This window comes from Lagopus muta, chromosome 25 (assembly GCF_023343835.1).
Source record: "Lagopus muta isolate bLagMut1 chromosome 25, bLagMut1 primary, whole genome shotgun sequence".
Classification (NCBI taxonomy): Eukaryota; Metazoa; Chordata; class Aves; order Galliformes; family Phasianidae; genus Lagopus; species Lagopus muta.
The window spans coordinates 504,168-519,937 of NC_064457.1; the positions used below are offsets into that span (position 1 = coordinate 504,168).

A 15,770-nucleotide genomic window follows, 5' to 3' on the forward strand; every position below is an offset into this window, starting at 1 on the left:
CCGAAACGTCACGGAGAGAAAACGGGGAGAGAGGCGGTGGGGAGCGCAGGGCGCGGTGCCCAGCCGGCATCCCGCGTTCCGCTGCTGCGGGGCGGGGCCGCCTCCCTCGGGCGCGGGGTTGAGGCGGAGCCTCCCCAAGTTTCCCTCGGCCCGAGAGCCGCCGCTCCGCGCGGACTGCGCCGTCGCCCCGCCCGCGTTCCGCGCTCCCGAGCGCAGCCGGCCGCTAGGGGGCGGCGCAGCGTAGAGCCGCGCAGGCGCGCGGCGGCGGCCCGCCATGTCGGACAAGATGGCGGCGGCCGCGGCCTCCCCTCAGCCGCAGCCCGGGCCCGGCCCGCCGGCGGCGGAGGAGGAGGGCGGCGGCCCGCGGGGCGGCGGGGCGGACGGGGAGGCGGAGGCGGAGGAGTTCGGGTGCCCGGCGCACTGCTCCGACCTGGCCTGGCGGCAGAACGAGCAGCGCCGGCACGGCCTGTACTGCGACATCACCCTGGCGTTCGGCGGCGGGCGGCCCGGCGCGGCCCGTGAGTTCCATGAGTTCCGCGCGCACCGCTCCGTGCTGGCGGCCGCCACCGAATACTTCGCGCCGCTGCTCTCGGGCGGCTTCGCCGAGTCGCGTTCGGGCCGCGTGGAGCTGCAGAAGTGGAGCTCGGAGGGCGGCCCCGACCCCGACACGGTGGAGGCCGTCATCGGCTTCATGTACACCGGCGCCATCCGCGTCGGCCCTGGCAACGTGCACGAGGTGCTGGAGATGGCCGACAGGTGAGCGGGGCGGGCCGGGCGGGCCGGGCGGGCGGGCGCCGCCTGACGGCCTTCGCGCCGCTTGTGCCGTTCGTCCCGCAGGTTCCTGCTGACCCGGCTGAAGGAGTTCTGCGGGGAGTTCCTCAAGAAGAAGCTGAACCTCTCCAACTGCGTGGCAGTGCACAGCCTGGCGCACATGTACTCGCTGAGCCAGCTGGCGCTGCGGGCGCAGGACATGATCCGCAGGAACTTCCACAGAGTCATCCAGGATGAGGAGTTCTACACGCTGCCCTTCCACCTCATCAGGGACTGGCTGTCCGACTCGGAGATCACGGTGGACTCCGAAGAAGTCCTCTTCGAGACCGTCTTGAAGTGGGTTCAGAGGAATCCCGAGGAAAGGGAGAGGTACTTCGAGGAACTCTTCAAGCTGCTGAGGCTGTCTCAGATGAAGCCCACGTACCTCACGCGCCACGTCAAATCCGAGAGGCTGGTGTCCAGCAACGAGGCCTGCGTCAGGCTGGTGTCAGACGCCGTGGAGAGTCACGCGCTGAGGTCTGAGAACTTGCAGTCTGGTAACCTGCAGCATTCCGCCTGTCCTGCCGCGTTGCTGCCGCGTTTCGGACAAAACATGGACGTCATTATGGTGATCGGTGGTGTGTCGGAGGGAGGAGATTACCTGAGTGAGTGCGTGGGGTATTTCATCGATGAAGATAGGTGGGTAAACTTGCCGCACATCCATAACCATCTCGATGGGCATGCTGTTGCTGTGACAGAGTCTTATGTTTATGTGGCTGGCTCCATGGAACCGGGATTTGCCAAGACTGTAGAAAGGTATAATCCAAACAGAAATATCTGGGAGCAAGTCTCAAATTTAATAACCAGAAAGCACTCATTTGGCCTTACTGAAGTTAAAGGAAACTTGTACAGTATCGGTGGACATGGCAATTTCAGTCCTGGCTTTAAAGATGTAGCTGTTTATAATCCCGAGCAAGACAAATGGCATAACCTGGAGTCAGCACCAAAGATCCTTCGTGACGTCAAAGCTGTTTCTGTAGAAGACCGGTTTGTTTATGTTGCTGCTCGTACCCCGGTTGACAGTGATAGTGAAGATGGATTGAGGGCAGTTATTATCAGATACGATGCTGAAACAAGGCAGTGGCAGGACGTAGAGTCTCTGCCGCTCATTGATAATTACTGCTCTTTTCAGATGTCAGTTGCAAACACAAACTTTTACCATACAGCATCCTGCTGCCCCAAGAGTTACCCTATAGATAACGAGGAAGCCAAGGTAAAGATCTCTGGCAGGGCCTCAGATGAGATACTTGAAAGTTTACCCCCGGAGGTCCTTAGCATTGAAGGGGCAGCTATTTGTTATTATAAAGATGATGTTTTCATCATTGGGGGGTGGAAGAACAGTGATGATATTGACAAGCAGTACAGGAAGGAGGCCTATCGCTACTGCGCTGAGAGGAAGCGCTGGATGCTTCTGCCTCCCATGCCTCAGCCTCGCTGTAGGGCAACAGCCTGCCACGTCAGAATCCCCTTCAGGTGCCTGCAGGGCACGCAGAGATACCCGATGCCGCAGAACCTCATGTGGCAGAAAGACAGAATCAGACAGATGCAGGAAAGGCAGATGCAGGAAATACACCGACACTCCCTGAGCTTGCGAAGAATGCCACGCTCACAGATTGAGTGCTGACTTCTGGGTTGCCAACTCTTGAGAAGGTAGTTCAGGAAATACTGTGCTAAACCATTTTGCGAGGCATTTTATGCCTTTATAAGACATCAGGGCGTTGAGTAGGTTTGACATCTAAAAGTGGCATCTTTTATATACTGAAAGTTACAAAGGTCAGAAATTGAAGATGAATGGGAATTGAGAAACTGAATCCAACAATACTACTTAACAGTGCCCAGGAAAAAGCTGCTTTCCTGTACCAGACTGTGACACAGATCTTTGTTTTCAAGGATTTCTGTGGAGTTGGTCTCCTACAGTTCTATTTTGAAAATCAAAGATCTCTCTCTAATAATTTAGTGGTTACATTCGTGTGTGCTGAAAGCACCTGCTTTATTTGCACTCAGTATGTTGACATTCCTTTGATTCTCCTCAGTGACTAAACTACACTTGTAATCAATGTTAGTGTACTTGGCTTTCTCAAGTCGGAGGCGAGTGCAGTAGTTAATAACTACATGTGGAAATGAAAGCACAATCTCTCTTTGTGGAGTTACTTCAGGATGTTTCTATGTGTAATGAATATTGTGTGTCTGTACGTTGTAGAGAGGCTGTGTGTTCATTTGTGAATGGTTGATGAGCAGAACGTCAGACACTTGCTAGAAGAGAACTCGAGGCAGTGATCTTTTTCAGGCGTATCTGGGGAGGCTTTGAGTTTCCTTAGGAGCTTCAAAGGAGAGAGCCAGCAGAGCAGTCATGGACCAAAGTCAGTCCCTTCTGTCTGTGTGGATTAGTAAGAATGCCATTATCCCACAGGAGCGGATTGAAACTTGAGCTACTTGTCAGTGCTTTCTCAAATGCTGAACGCATTTAATTGTAGTGAAGGAGTGTTTGGAAGAACCCCCACACGCCTGTTTGCAGCCTGTCTTTGACAATCAGCACCTCTGGCCTTCAGTGTCTTTCCCACGGGACTCTCAGTAGCTGTGCTGCAGTGCTCCTCAACAAACCAGTGCTCGGTGTTCTCAGGGGGGCACTGCTGAGGATGGCATGCAGACTCCGAGATGCAGCTGGAGATTGTACAGTCTCTAAATATTTTTAGAGGCTAACATTTCTGTTGATTACAGGTGCTGTGCTGTGGTTTTCCATCAGTCAGTGCCCCGCTTGGCTCTGGTTTGTAAGTGCTGCACCCCTGGGAAACAGAAGGTCGAATCGTTCCTTTGGAGAATCATCTGTCCTGCCGAGCGCCTCCCTGATCTGAGGAGCTCCAGGACAGCTGTTACTACTGGTTCAGTGCATCCCTCCTACCTCCTTTTCTTCCTCGTCCTTCCCTTTGTTTCAGTGTTCCAGGTTTTCACGTGTGACCCAACTCAGGATATTAGGGAAGGGAAGGGAATGGAAGGGAAGGGAGGTGCCAGCAGGGCGCTGCAAAGTTTGAGTTGACAAACAGTGGAGGAGCTGTGTGCAGTCTGTGGTTCCTGTGATAATTCTCTGGGGCTTTTGACGCGGGCAACTCCTTCGAAAAAGGTCTGAACATTTTTTTGTTTTGTTGTGCTTCTGTTTTTTGTTGTTTAGCTTTCTGAACTGATCCTTCTCATTTTCCAATTCAGCAGGCAACCTAGATCATATCTGAGACCCTGGGTAAGGGTAAGTCTTTCAGTCGCATAACGTGTAAAGGTTTCTGTGGTCTGTAATATCCTTGATGCTCCTCTTAGTTCACCTGCCACTCTGACATCAGCAGTCCTTTTGTAAGGGAGAAAAACCCAGCCTCGTAAAAATTATCTTGAAAACCTTAACAGTTCGTTTCAAATTACTTCTCAGTAGAAACCATCCTGTATTTGATTTGCCTGCTACGTTGCTGTGCAGTGGCAGATTAAATTGTACAGGGCTGGTTTAGTGCAAGAGAGGAAATGGTTAAACTTATTGAGCTTTAAGGCTGATGTTCAGTAACGACCATTGCCAAATCAGCTCCTGCAGGCCCTTGAGGAAGGGCTGCATCCATGGAGTTTGGCCCATGAGCTCTGGCTGCTTTGGCTGGAGTAGGTTAAGAATTACTGCCCCCATAGGAGGGTTTGTGAGCAGACTGTGTGCAAATGCCTCACAGCTTCAATGCTGGAATTACGGTTTAATTGCAGCGGGAGCTGAATTTAAGGCACTTTGCACAGAAGCAGTGAGAACAGTTTATGTGTTCCCTCCCTGCTGACTTCACTGCAGGGAGATGATGAGTAAAGGACACGACCTTGTCAGCCCACCGCAGCTCCATTGGAGCCCTTAGGCACTCTGACAACAAATCTGGGACAATTTATGGGAGAAAGCACTGAAATTGTGGTTCGGTTGGAATATAAACAGCGCGGTGCAGCGTGCAGCTAAGTTGGGCGCAGGAAGAAATTTCTGGCGGTCTTTTTCTAAGTGAAACCAATACCTGCACTCAGCAGGACCTCAATCTGACATACGAGCTATCTTGTTTCCTAAAGACATTCCACCGAAAGGCATCAGAACAACTTAATAACCTGTGAATGCCAGCCATGGTTCTGTATGTGATGCACTGTATTTCTGTGTTCTGTTTGCATGGGGAGTGATGGCACTGCGACAGCACTGGTTTGCTTTAACCTGTGCAAGGCCAACGCTATGGAATTGTTCAGTGGTTGGATTTTTATAGCCTTGACCAGCTGCATTACACAGTTTGTAACTGACGAGTCCCACTGTCTGCTGCCTCACCTGTAGGTGTTGAGAAGAATTGAATCTGGCTGTAATTTTGCTCACTAACCTGTGACTCGTGTAACAGATGCATTCTGGCCCTCAGTGCTGTAGCTTGCTGAGTGCTTGTTTTAAAGTAATCCTATAAGCAACAGCTTGGGAATCCTTCCATGTGTAGTGGGTAGTTAATGTCAGTAAGATTCTAGTGTGTGTGAAGCACTACAAGGCTGATTTCTGTCCTTGCAAAGGAACATCAGGTGGTGTTTTTCCTCCCTAAGACAATCATAGCTGTATTGGACACATGCCACACAATGCATGTTGCACATCTGTCTGCTCCAGCTGTCAGTGAGGTAGGACACGTGCTGCCTGGCACTGCGTGCTCCCTGCAGTCATTCCTAGGTAGGTGCCATAGATGTACATATGTTTTATAAGGACTTGGATATTCTGTTACTATGCTAGTTTTGTATATATATTTTAATAAGATTTCCTCACACAGTAGGGTTACTCCAGAAATAGAGAAAACATGCCAATTTTCCAGCATGCTTTATAAAAAACTGTCCTAGGTTGGTCACTATTAACAAAGTGGGTCACAAAGAGTAGCAGCTTCTTAGGTTATTTCTATCACAGCGTTTAATCCCACGTTGCAGCACTCACTGAGCTCAAACTGTTGGATGGCTTGGATCTATTTTCAGCTGTGCCCAAATTATTTGAGAATATAAGTGGTATCTCTGATCTGACAGTCTTAAGTGGAAGTCTGATAGAACAGGTGCTTCTGAGGATCCAATCCTATTACTAACATGAATGTAAAGTGTGGGGCTAATTCGATGTTTGAAGGCCATTAATAGTAAGATACTCCTCATAGGTCCGTGTCACTGTGGATCAAGGCAGCTGTACTCAGTGTTCATGTAGACTTCAAGAGAATGCTTGGGCAAGCAGCACTCCTGTACTTAACTTCCAGTAAGGTAAAGTAGTGTCTGTGTAGGCTGTTGGAAACACTCCCGCTGTGATGTTCCTCACATACAATGCACTGTACTAGAGTTTATTGTAAGAAGTGAGCTAACAAAAATAAACCTTTTATTTCTCTAGCATTCTGTTGTGCATCGCACCCTGTTACTGGTTTTGAGTTGCTAAACAAGGCGTAACCAACACCTCTAAATCACATCTGTGTCTTTTTTTGTGTGTGCCATGGAACTAAAGTTTCAGTTATTAGTTATTTTAGTGAGAATCAATCCTGTCTTCTTTCAGACTAAGCGAATGCATTCTTTTGCTGCTTAGAAGACTTTATTGGCTAACTGGAGCTGTTTGTGCAGGCAGGGCTCTGTGAAGAAGTGCCTCCGACCTCCCCTTGCTGCGAGGGCTCCACGCTAATCTCTCTTGGCAGCGTAATCCCCCACGTTGCACAGCCCTGGCACCACGCAGCAGCTCAGCGCGCTGCGATAGATGCTCATGTCCTGAGCGTCAAACCACTCGTCGGCTTTTTCGTCGTAACACTCGACGTTGAACGTCGTGGCGTATCCGTTAAAGCCACCGACCACAAACAAGAGGTCGTCCACCACTTCAATGCCGAAGTTGCTGCGAGGATTGAACATGGTGGGGACAACGCGCCACGTGTTGGCAGCTGGGCTGTAGGCTTCCGCCGTGCGGAGCCGGTTGACTCCGTCGAATCCTCCTACCTGTGAATGCCAAAGGCACAGCGCTGAAAGAGGCCTTTCCCCCTTGGGAGGCAGCTGAATGGTGCTGTGCACGTGTCAGATTTTAACTTGGCCTACTCTGCTATGTGAGTTGGAGCGCCGCTCAACTGACAAAATGCAATGCTTGCTTATGGCAGACTGCTCCCTTGTTCGTTCTGGAGCATCCAAAAGTATTTTGGTCATTACATTTACACTGAACTTAAACGCAGTATGTGGATAAGCAGGACCAAGCAGCACTGTGCTGCTAAACGCTTTTATCAGCAGCAGAATCATTTCTTTGCTGCAACTCTTTACATGTTTTGTACTTATTTCATAATGAAGAATGTGAGGGTGACAGTATTCTACAGGGGATTTCAGCCATTCTTGCCTTTCTTCCCTAAATCTCACTTAGAAGTGAATGGCCAGCGTGAAAATTAGTCTAGGAAATGCAGATTAACAGAACTTCATTGCATTAAAGAAACAAACAGCAGCAGCAGTGTGGGTTCATTATGGCCGAGCTGCCACTTCATCCTTACCGCGTACACTTGGTTTCCATATGCAATCACACCTACTCCACTTCTTCTGCTTCTCATTGGGGATATCAAGGTCCACTGATCTGTTCCAGCATCGTACACTTCAGCTGTGGAGAGGCACTCGTTCCCATTGAACCCACCACATATATACACCTGTGCACAGGAGGAAAAAGAAGCAGGGTGGCTGATGGTGGGAGAATGTGCTGAGGATAAAATGGCCTGGCTGGAGGGGTTTTCTTCTTTAAGGGGATACTGCTGTCATCCTGGGTTGAAAGTGAAGGGAGTTACTCAGGGAAGTGGGATTTTGACCCTTCATTTCCTGAGCTGCATGAAGCACACCAGCACGGTATTCCAGCAGGAAGCTGCTGTTGGTGGCAAGAGGTTTTAAGAGAGTTCTGCTGTCTGCGCCAGTAAGTTTCACCTCTTAGCTTTCTGTCTGTATTCCAGGATCTGATGAGTAAGGTTTACACAAACCTTCTTCCTCTATTTGGAAAGATTGATGGAAAGGAGCATTTGCTGTGCGTCTGGCTCCTCTTTCCCATCTAGATGAGGAGCCCTGGGCGGTAGCTGTGTTTATCCAGGACGGAGCTCAGTGGGAGGCTGAGCTCTATGAAACTGCCCCAACACGCCCTGTGATTCGTTCCCTGCCCTGCACACCGAGCTTCGACCTCAACTGCAGCCGCAGATCTCCCAGGCCTTTTACCTTATCATACAGCGTGGTCGCACCGGCGTCGCTCCTCTGCTCGTGCATGGGAGCAATCAGCGTCCACTGGTTCGTCTCCGGCTCGTAGCGCTCAGCTGTGTTGAGCCGCGTGTAGCCGTCAAACCCCCCCATGGCGTAGATGAAGTTGTTGAGAACAGCGACGCTGACGTAGCAGCGCCGGGAGTGCATGGGAGCGACCTGCTGCCACGTCTTCTTCACCGGGTCGAACCGCTTGACGCTGTTGAAGTAATCCACGCTGTCAAATCCTCCGATAATGTAGACAAAGCCTTTCAGAAACGCAGCGCCATGGTAAGCACGGGGGCTCTCCTCGTGGCACGTAACGTTCACCCACTTGTCCGCGCGGGTGTCGTACGTCTCGATGGCGTTGGTCGGGCTGCCCCCGCTCCAGCCCCCGATAGCAAACAGGATGGAGTAGGGCAGGCGGGGCCGGGCCAGGGGACTGATGCAGTTGGGGAGAAACGCGTTGCTCGTGCTGAGGTTGTACATGGCCGTCAGAGTGCTGATGATGATGGGTTTGCACTCGCTGTTGTCCTTCACGTAATCGTGTGTTTTGACTTTGTTCATGAAGTGGTCTGTCTCCATCAGTGCCAGCCGGACCTGAAAAGTAAAAGGTTATTGTTGGTGCTTTGTATTTTGTTATCTTTTGTGGACGGGTCTGACACTGGATGGCTTGGATTTTCGGCTAGAGTATTCTCTAAGGCTTATGAGAGAAGTGGAAAATTAAGTAGTGTTTCACCCCATGTGAGCCGGGCTCTTCCTTACACCCAGGGGTGATTACACATAAGCTCTAAGTGCGAAGAAACAACGCACTTAAGCTGCACGCCCTGAGAGCAGCTCGCAGCAGTGCAGACACACAGTGAGCAGCGCCACGAGGCGGCAGCGTTGAGGACGGAGCGGTGGCAGAGCTGTGCAGAGCTCCGTGAGCCCAACGGACCGACCTTGCTGAGCAGGATGGGGATGTGCTGCCTCCTTTGCCAGGGATCGTGGGTGATCCATTTCAGGATGGCGTCGAACACCACTTCCTCCTGCTTCACGTTCAGCTCGTCCTTCTCAATTATGTCTGTCAGCTCGTCAATGGAGAGGTCTAGGAACTCCGTGGACACCTTGATCAGCTCCTCGAAGTTGTGGAGGATGAACATGTAGGCCGTCTGCCGCAGGCCAGGGCAGTGGTAATGGTTTGTGAGCCGGCAGATGCCAATACAGTTTTCCAAGCACAGCTGTGATTTCAGGAACTCGCAGCACAGCCTGATGATGCCCATGATGTTGAACTGATCCGCCGTGCCCAGCAAACTTTCCACATTTTCAGCAGTGATCGATACTGTCCTGGTGTAGGCATACTCGATAACGAGTTTCATCATTTCGGGGGAAACGCCGGGGATTTTGTACACCATCTTCTCTGTGTTGTTCCAGCCACTGGTAAACAAAGCCCTGACCAAAAGAAAAAAAAAGGCAAAGCAATGCTGGAGGAAGAAATGGCTTTTCTGTGTTAAATCCCCACCCCACTATGCCATACACCTTCCTCCCTGCAACCACATTCGGGCTGTAGCACCGGAGGCACCACAGGACGACCGGGCAATGTCACCTGCCCCTATTCGCACTATAGAGCATCCCAAGCACCGACCTGAAGTAATGACTGCAGCTGCAGAGGATGTTCTTGTGCGCGTTGAACTGACAGCCGTTCACTTCGATGATCACATCGCAGAGCTTCCCCTCCAGGCGGAGCTCATTGAACACCTCGCAGGCCATCGCGCTCATCTTCCTCTCCATCAGTGAGGCGGAGCAGCCGCTGTGCGCCGCGCTGCCGTCCATGTCGGAGCCCGGGCCGGCGGGAGGAGTGCGCGGGGGCCGCTTTCGCCTCGTCCTCCTACATCTTCTCCGGAATTCCCCCGAGGGGGTCTGGAATCGGCCCCCCAGTGAGGTCACACTGGTGGCGCTGGGCGTGCTCCCGGCTCTTCATGGCTGCCCGGCGATCTCCACCCTGCGCGCACCAGCGCTGCAAGAAACCACCGCGAGCTTCTCCCGAACTGTGCTTTGGTTTGGGGAGCTTTCAGTGATGCTCGGGGCCACCGCTGCGGCTCGGCCAGGGCCCCGTGCACGGCCTGCAGGCGGGTGCCGCTCCTGGCTGCCATTTATGCCGGCACGGCGCTCGCACGGCTCCCACGGGAGCGGGACGTCGGACGAACGAACACCGGCACGCAGCGCGGTGAGCGAGCAGCGCGGGTTCAGAGCCTTTCGGCGCCCTTCGGAGGCTTTCGGAACCTTTCGGCGCCCTTCGGAGGCTTTCGGAGCATTTCGGCGCCTTTCGGAGCCCTTCGGAGCCTTTCGGAGCCCTCGGGCTGCTCGCGTCTCCACGCGGCGGTGCCCGTGAGCGCGGCGCGGTGCCGGGTGGGCGCTGCCCCGCTGCCGGTTGTCGCTTTGTTCCGTTCAGCAGCGCCGTGGCGGTGCTGGGTTGGGGCAGTGGCTGCCATCGGCTCCCGCCACGTCGTTCTGTTTTTTTTTTTTTTTTTAATCTTTCGCTTTCCGCCTCCAGAGCGGGCGGCGAAAGAAACGCAACCGCGGGGCCTCCCCGGAACGAGGAGGCGCTGCGCCGGGCGGAGACCGAACAGCCACGCTGCTCCGCCCCGCGGCTGGGCAGCACCGGCGCGGCACGGCACGATGGTGAGCGGGGCGCTGCGCTGCGGGAGGGGGAGATGAGCGCGGCGGAGCTGCGGGGGTCCGAAACAGCGCTGTGCCCGCAGGTGCCGGAACTGCAGAAAACCACGGTCCGCATCCAGCAGCCGGAGCGCGTCATGGGGCTGATCCGCGCCATCAAGGAGCAGGGCAGCAGCAAACTACAGGTACGGCCCGCGCGGCTCCGCGTGCGCTGTGCTCTGCTCCGCTGTGCTGTGCTGTGCTCTGCAGCGGGAGCGGGGGGACGACCGAGAGCCAGGCGGTTTTCATGGCCTGGCCTTCTGCTTCCGTCTTCTGCAAGCTGTAAACATTAACCGGTCTCCAAACATCGCCCTCTGCACAGAGCATGAGCCGGCAGGGATGGGCCCTGTGGTGCTGATAAGGCTGCTGGGGTGGGGGTGGAAGGTGCCCGGTCCCAGCTGGGTGCGCTGTGCCCCTTTGGGTGCCTGCCTGCCAGCTGCTCACTGCAGCCCTGCAGACTGTGTGGGATGCACCCATGTGGAGCTTGCACCCAGCAGAGCGCTGGGTCACCACAGGTTATCTTTCTCTCACCCTTCAGGTCATCTCTGACTTCGACATGACGCTGAGCAGGTTTGGGTGCAATGGCCGGCGCTGCCCAACGTCACACAGTGAGTTTCAGCCCTGCTTTTGCTTTGTGGCCCTCCTGCTTTCCGTGTCTGTTCTCTGGTGCAGCACTCTCCTCCCAGCAGCCCAGAGCCCGTGGCAGGAGGCAACCCCTGGTGTCTGTGCTCCAGCTTTGCCACCAAGACTCTCAGATGCTCCTTGTCTGCCTCAATCCAGCACCCTGAAGCTCACAGCCTTTCTGTATGGGCTGTAACATTGGCATTTTGTTGTCTTTGCAGATATCCTCGACAACAGCCATGTCATCAGTGAGGATGGCAAGAAGAAGGTGGGTGCTGCTTTGTGAAGCTCTCCATTGCTGCCAGCCGTCGCCATGGGCTTTGCAACGAGGTCAGAGGGCAAAAACCCTGCAGTGCTGCGGGGGCAGAGAGCAGAGCGAGGTCCCAGGCTGCATTTCAGCCAATGGGAAAGTTTATTAAAAAGAGGAAACTAATTTGCATGCGTAGCTGCAGGCAATTTGTGCTCTGAAAAGAGCAGGAAGGAGGTTTGTGTGCCCATCTGCTGGGAGCGTTTTTGCTGAGATGAGCCTCAGCGGAGCTATCAGAGACGGCCCCAGGGATCCCCGCGTTGGCTCAGAGTGAAGTCGCTCAGTTGTTTTGGTCGTGTTTCTGTTATGGACTGTGATGCTTTGGGGGAGTTCAGAAATACTCATTTTGCTGTTTACAGTCTCTGTAGGCTCAATGTTCAATCCGAATTCTTCTTTCTTTCTTATAACATTCCAGTTAAAAGATCTGCTGCATCACTACTACCCCATCGAAATCGATCCCAACCGCAGCCTGGAAGAGAAACGTCCCCTGATGGTGGAGTGGTGAGTGCTGTGCTGGTGCGCCCTGACCCCTGGTGAGCATTAGGGGGAATGGGAGGAAGCGCCCCTGGGCCCGGCCCAAGCGTGGAGAACCCTTTGTAGGGTCCCTTTTAACGCAGGCTGTTCCCATTTCTCACATGCGTGGCCCAGACGCTCAGTGTGGTGCTTTGGACCGTGGCTGGTGAGCACAGCTGAGGAATAGTTCTGAGTCACTGCAAACCAAAAGCAAAAACCACAGATCACATGGGCACAGATCACATCAGCCCCCCTGGCCTCCTCCTGGCAGCTGGGATGGCAATGTGAAGGCTTCAGCTCCTGTAGGAAGTGCCTGGCTGCTGTTCTTCTGATGGCCTGGAATGTGATGCTCACCTCGCTGCCATTCTCTAGGTGGACCCGGGCCCACGAGCTGCTGTCGCAGCAGAAGATCCAAAAGGGAGACATTGCCCAGATTGTCAGGGAGTCGGATGTGATGCTGAGGTACACCCAAGGCCTTCCTCTCCTATCACCCCATTGCTGCCCATGTCTCTGGGGCCTGAAGGTAGGCAGGGGGTGCTGAGCTGGTGTCTGCTAGCTCTGCTCACCTTCTCTGATCTGCACACAGCCTCACAGTGCAGCAGATACAAATCTCCCTTCCTGGGGTTTGGGTTTAACCACCAGAGAGCTCCTCCTGCTCTGGAGCCATGCCCACCCCTGGTCCTGGTGGGGAGAGGGTCCCCAAGCAACTCTGAGCCTTTGTGGTTGGCAGGATGAGGGGTGCAGGCACTAAAATATGGCACCAAAAGCTGCTGTGAAAGCTGCAGCCAGGTGCTGTGCTGTGAGTAACTGCTGTTATTTCTGCTTGGGAAGTCCCAGGCAGAAACTTGAGCTTTGTCACTGAGAGCAGTCGCAGCCCACAGTGCCCAGAGCTGGGAGAGGGAAACGTGACACTGCACGACAACTTCTGTCCTAGGGATGGATTCAATGAGTTGTTTGATCAGCTGCATAAGTACAACGTCCCCATGTTCATCTTCTCTGCTGGTGTTGGTGACATCCTTGAGGAGATTATCCGTCAGGCCAACGTCTTCTACCCCAATGTCAACGTGGTGTCCAACTACATGGACTTCGATGACAGTGTGAGTGTGCAGGGAGCCCATGGGGGGAGGTTGGTTGTGTTGGTGCTGTGGGCTGCAGAACCATTGCAGTACATCAGTGCTGGGGTTTGGGGAGTGCACAGTGTTGGCCCTGGGAGGATCCTGCGGGCAGAAAGCAGCAGCAGCCCAGCGTCTGCTCTCTGTCCTGTGAGCACCTCACCCTTCAGACTGACTTTTGGAAGCCAGAAGTGGGTTCTGTCTGTCGAGGTTTGGTGCTGGTCCATGCCCAGCCCAGGCATGTGGTCGGGGTGGAGTTAACAGAAGCCTAAAAGGTCCCAGTTCTCATTAGCATATGGCATGCTGTGCACAGTGATGCTCTCCATTCCCACAGGGGGGTGCTGGGGCAGACAGTCCTCAGGATTTGACTCCTGACTCCTGCAAGGGCTGCGCGGTGCCCTGGGGCTCCTTGGACTTTCTGTGGCCCTTGAGCAGAAATGTCCCAGATGCTTTGGGGTTGTTCTCACCCTATGGTCTGGGTTTGCCCTGACAAAAGCAGACCTTTGGGGATGGCCTGCATGCATTTTGGGGTTCCTGGGCGGTGCTACAGTGATGAGAGCTGTTGTCGTGTTGCCCCTCACCTCTCCCCCCTTCTGAGGGGTGCTGAGGCTGCAGGACAATGTAGGGATTGCTTTAGGATCAGTTCACCTGTCCCATTTGCACAGGGAGTCCTCAAGTGCTTCAAGAGCCCTCTAATCCACACCTACAACAAGAACAACAGCGTGCTGCAGGGCACTCCCTACTTCCAGCAGCTGAGCACACGGACGAGCATCATCCTTCTGGGGGACTCCATGGGCGACCTGACGATGGCAGATGGCGTTCCCAGTGTGGAGAACATCCTCAAGATTGGCTTCCTCAACGACAAGGTGTGTGGGGAGCAGCATTCCTGCTGCCTTCCAGCCCTTCCCAGGGCTGAGTGCCCGCTGCTGGGCTCTAGGTTTGCATAAGGGCCCTCGGAGCCGCCTTTGGGCACGGTCGGCTGGTTTTGTCCCCTCTTTTCTGTAGCATCAAGAGATGCAGGGCTGTGGGTACGGCGCCTTCATTCTCAGCTGTTCACAGTTCTCTGAGCTCCTCTCCTCGCTGCAGGTGGAGGAGCGGCGGGGGAAATACCTGGATGCCTATGACATCGTGCTGGAGAGCGACGAGACGTTGGATGTGGTGAATGGGATTCTGCGGTACGTCCTCATGGAGACATGAGCCGGGCAGCAGCGCCCCAACCCCGGCCCGTCAGCCGCGTGCTGGGGATGAGTGCCCTTAGCAAAGCCGGACGGGCGTCCTGGTACCTGCCTGAATCCACCCCCATACCGGGGCTCCCCCTGCCCCAGCTGTTGTGTCCCAAACCTCACAGCTCTTCTGGTCAGTTTGGAGCTGAAGGGCTGATCGGGAGGAAGCGAGGAGCCTGCCCTGCACTCTGCATCCTCCTCAGCCTCCAGCAGCACCGGGGCCACAGCAAACATTTGTGTTCTGGGGAGGGACGTTCTGTGCTTCTGTCCAGCAGCTGAGCACAGAAGGAGGGACTGTTGGCTGTGGCTTGAGGGCAGGCTGGTTTGAGTTGAAGCTGTTTGGTTTTACTGCATTCCTGTCTAAGGAAATGAGCACTGCTGCTCCTATCCTGTTTTCTGTGGCCCCAAGGTGTGCAGGCTGAGCCCCAGCTGTGGGGAGGGAGCAGGGTGGGGTGGTCCTGCAGCCCCGGGAGGTGGGTGCTGGGGATGGTGGGCAGCTCTGCTGGGTTCCCATGGGCTCTGACCTCAGCCCTCACCCTGCAGCTCACTCACCGCCCTCCACACCATGGGCTGCTAAATGTCACTTCTGGGCAGTGCAGATCTCTGCTTCTTTGCAATAAAATCATTGACAAAAGCTGCAGTGTGTGTGCATTGCACCAAGAGCGCAGTGCCCCAGGCAAAGTGTCCTCTCCATCCCTGATCCCTTGTGCCCCATCCCTGCCTCCACCCCTCTGCAGGGCTCCTGGGAGCGGAGCTCTTTTCCTTTTTCTCCTGCCCAATGCAGCAGATGCCATTGTCTGAAGTCCACCTCTGCTCCACAGACCATTGGGGACAGACAGGAATGAATCTTCCATTGCAAAGTAACTGACACAAAGGGAAACGTCTTGGAAACCACTTGGAATTGTTTATTTGGTGCCACTTAGAAGTCATTGTTTGAGGGGCTTGCTCTGGCCCTTTGCACAGTTCTGCTCCTGCGTTTTTTCTCTTTGCGAGGTCACACTGTGCAAAAGCTTCCAGAGCTGCTGGGAAGGTGGAGGGGATGTGCTGGGCACAAACCTGAGAGCACCGAGTTAATGGCTTGCATTTTGGCATCGGAACCAACCAGGACTGATTTCTGGCACCCCCCGGCAGCTGTTGCTGTGAGGAGGATGAGGAGGGTCGGCCTGCTGCTCCCGGCGCCAGCTCTGGTCCCAGCCATGCAGCTCTGCAGCAGCCGAGGGGCTCTGAGCCACCTTCAACCTCTGCTCCTGGGAACTGCAGCAGGCAGCAGCAGGGATG

General features: G+C 54.3%; 3 protein-coding genes across 6 annotated transcripts; 2 read left to right on the plus strand and 1 right to left on the minus strand.

The window, feature by feature from the left end:
• The first annotated feature begins 274 nt into the window (after positions 1-274).
• On the plus strand, positions 275-6,517 carry KLHL11 (kelch like family member 11). 3 transcript variants are annotated; one of them, XR_007373302.1, is made up of 3 exons: positions 275-756; positions 838-6,060; positions 6,409-6,517. XR_007373302.1 is itself a non-coding variant. In XM_048926794.1 (2 exons), exons 1-2 carry the CDS (start codon positions 275-277, stop codon positions 2,432-2,434), a joined length of 2,079 nt encoding a protein of 692 aa, XP_048782751.1. In that variant the 3' UTR covers positions 2,435-6,186. The 3 variants fall into 3 exon arrangements, 1 of the variants encoding a protein (XP_048782751.1); XR_007373303.1 differs by lacking the exon at positions 6,409-6,517 and adding an exon at positions 6,344-6,361; XM_048926794.1 differs by lacking the exon at positions 6,409-6,517 and having other exon boundaries at positions 838-6,186.
• On the minus strand, positions 6,463-9,453 carry KLHL10 (kelch like family member 10). The gene is made up of 4 exons (XM_048926816.1): positions 8,964-9,453; positions 8,005-8,622; positions 7,305-7,454; positions 6,463-6,771 (listed from the first exon to the last, which is right to left on the minus strand). Exons 1-4 carry the CDS (start codon positions 9,414-9,416, stop codon positions 6,463-6,465), a joined length of 1,530 nt encoding a protein of 509 aa, XP_048782773.1. The 5' UTR covers positions 9,417-9,453.
• On the plus strand, positions 9,439-15,134 carry NT5C3B (5'-nucleotidase, cytosolic IIIB). Of its 2 annotated transcripts, XM_048926809.1 has the most exons (9): positions 9,439-10,683; positions 10,764-10,862; positions 11,255-11,324; positions 11,559-11,605; positions 12,060-12,145; positions 12,530-12,619; positions 13,092-13,254; positions 13,935-14,135; positions 14,356-15,134. In XM_048926809.1, exons 1-9 carry the CDS (start codon positions 10,681-10,683, stop codon positions 14,464-14,466), a joined length of 870 nt encoding a protein of 289 aa, XP_048782766.1. In that variant the 5' UTR covers positions 9,439-10,680; the 3' UTR covers positions 14,467-15,134. The 2 variants fall into 2 exon arrangements, with proteins under 2 accessions (XP_048782766.1, XP_048782765.1); XM_048926808.1 differs by lacking the exon at positions 9,439-10,683 and having other exon boundaries at positions 10,716-10,862.
• Positions 15,135-15,770: the final 636 nt, after the last annotated feature.

What these genes read in the sequence shown, in the direction of transcription:
- KLHL11 (XM_048926794.1), top strand. Translation starts at nt 275, where the DNA reads ATGTCGGACAAGATGGCGGCGGCCGCGGCCTCCCCTCAGCCGCAGCCC. An exon ending in GTGCTGGAGATGGCCGACAG is followed by an intron (nt 757 to 837) that starts GTGAGCGGGGCG and finishes TTCGTCCCGCAG; the next exon opens with GTTCCTGCTGACCCGGCTGA.
- KLHL10 (XM_048926816.1), bottom strand. Translation starts at nt 9,416, where the DNA reads ATGGTGTACAAAATCCCCGGCGTTTCCCCCGAAATGATGAAACTCGTT. An exon ending in TCCCCATCCTGCTCAGCAAG is followed by an intron (nt 8,623 to 8,963) that starts GTCGGTCCGTTG and finishes TTTACTTTTCAG; the next exon opens with GTCCGGCTGGCACTGATGGA. An exon ending in ATGGAAACCAAGTGTACGCG is followed by an intron (nt 6,772 to 7,304) that starts GTAAGGATGAAG and finishes TGGCATTCACAG; the next exon opens with GTAGGAGGATTCGACGGAGT.
- NT5C3B (XM_048926808.1), top strand. Translation starts at nt 10,716, where the DNA reads ATGAGCGCGGCGGAGCTGCGGGGGTCCGAAACAGCGCTGTGCCCGCAG. An exon ending in AGGGCAGCAGCAAACTACAG is followed by an intron (nt 10,863 to 11,254) that starts GTACGGCCCGCG and finishes CTCACCCTTCAG; the next exon opens with GTCATCTCTGACTTCGACAT. An exon ending in GAGTCGGATGTGATGCTGAG is followed by an intron (nt 12,620 to 13,091) that starts GTACACCCAAGG and finishes CTTCTGTCCTAG; the next exon opens with GGATGGATTCAATGAGTTGT.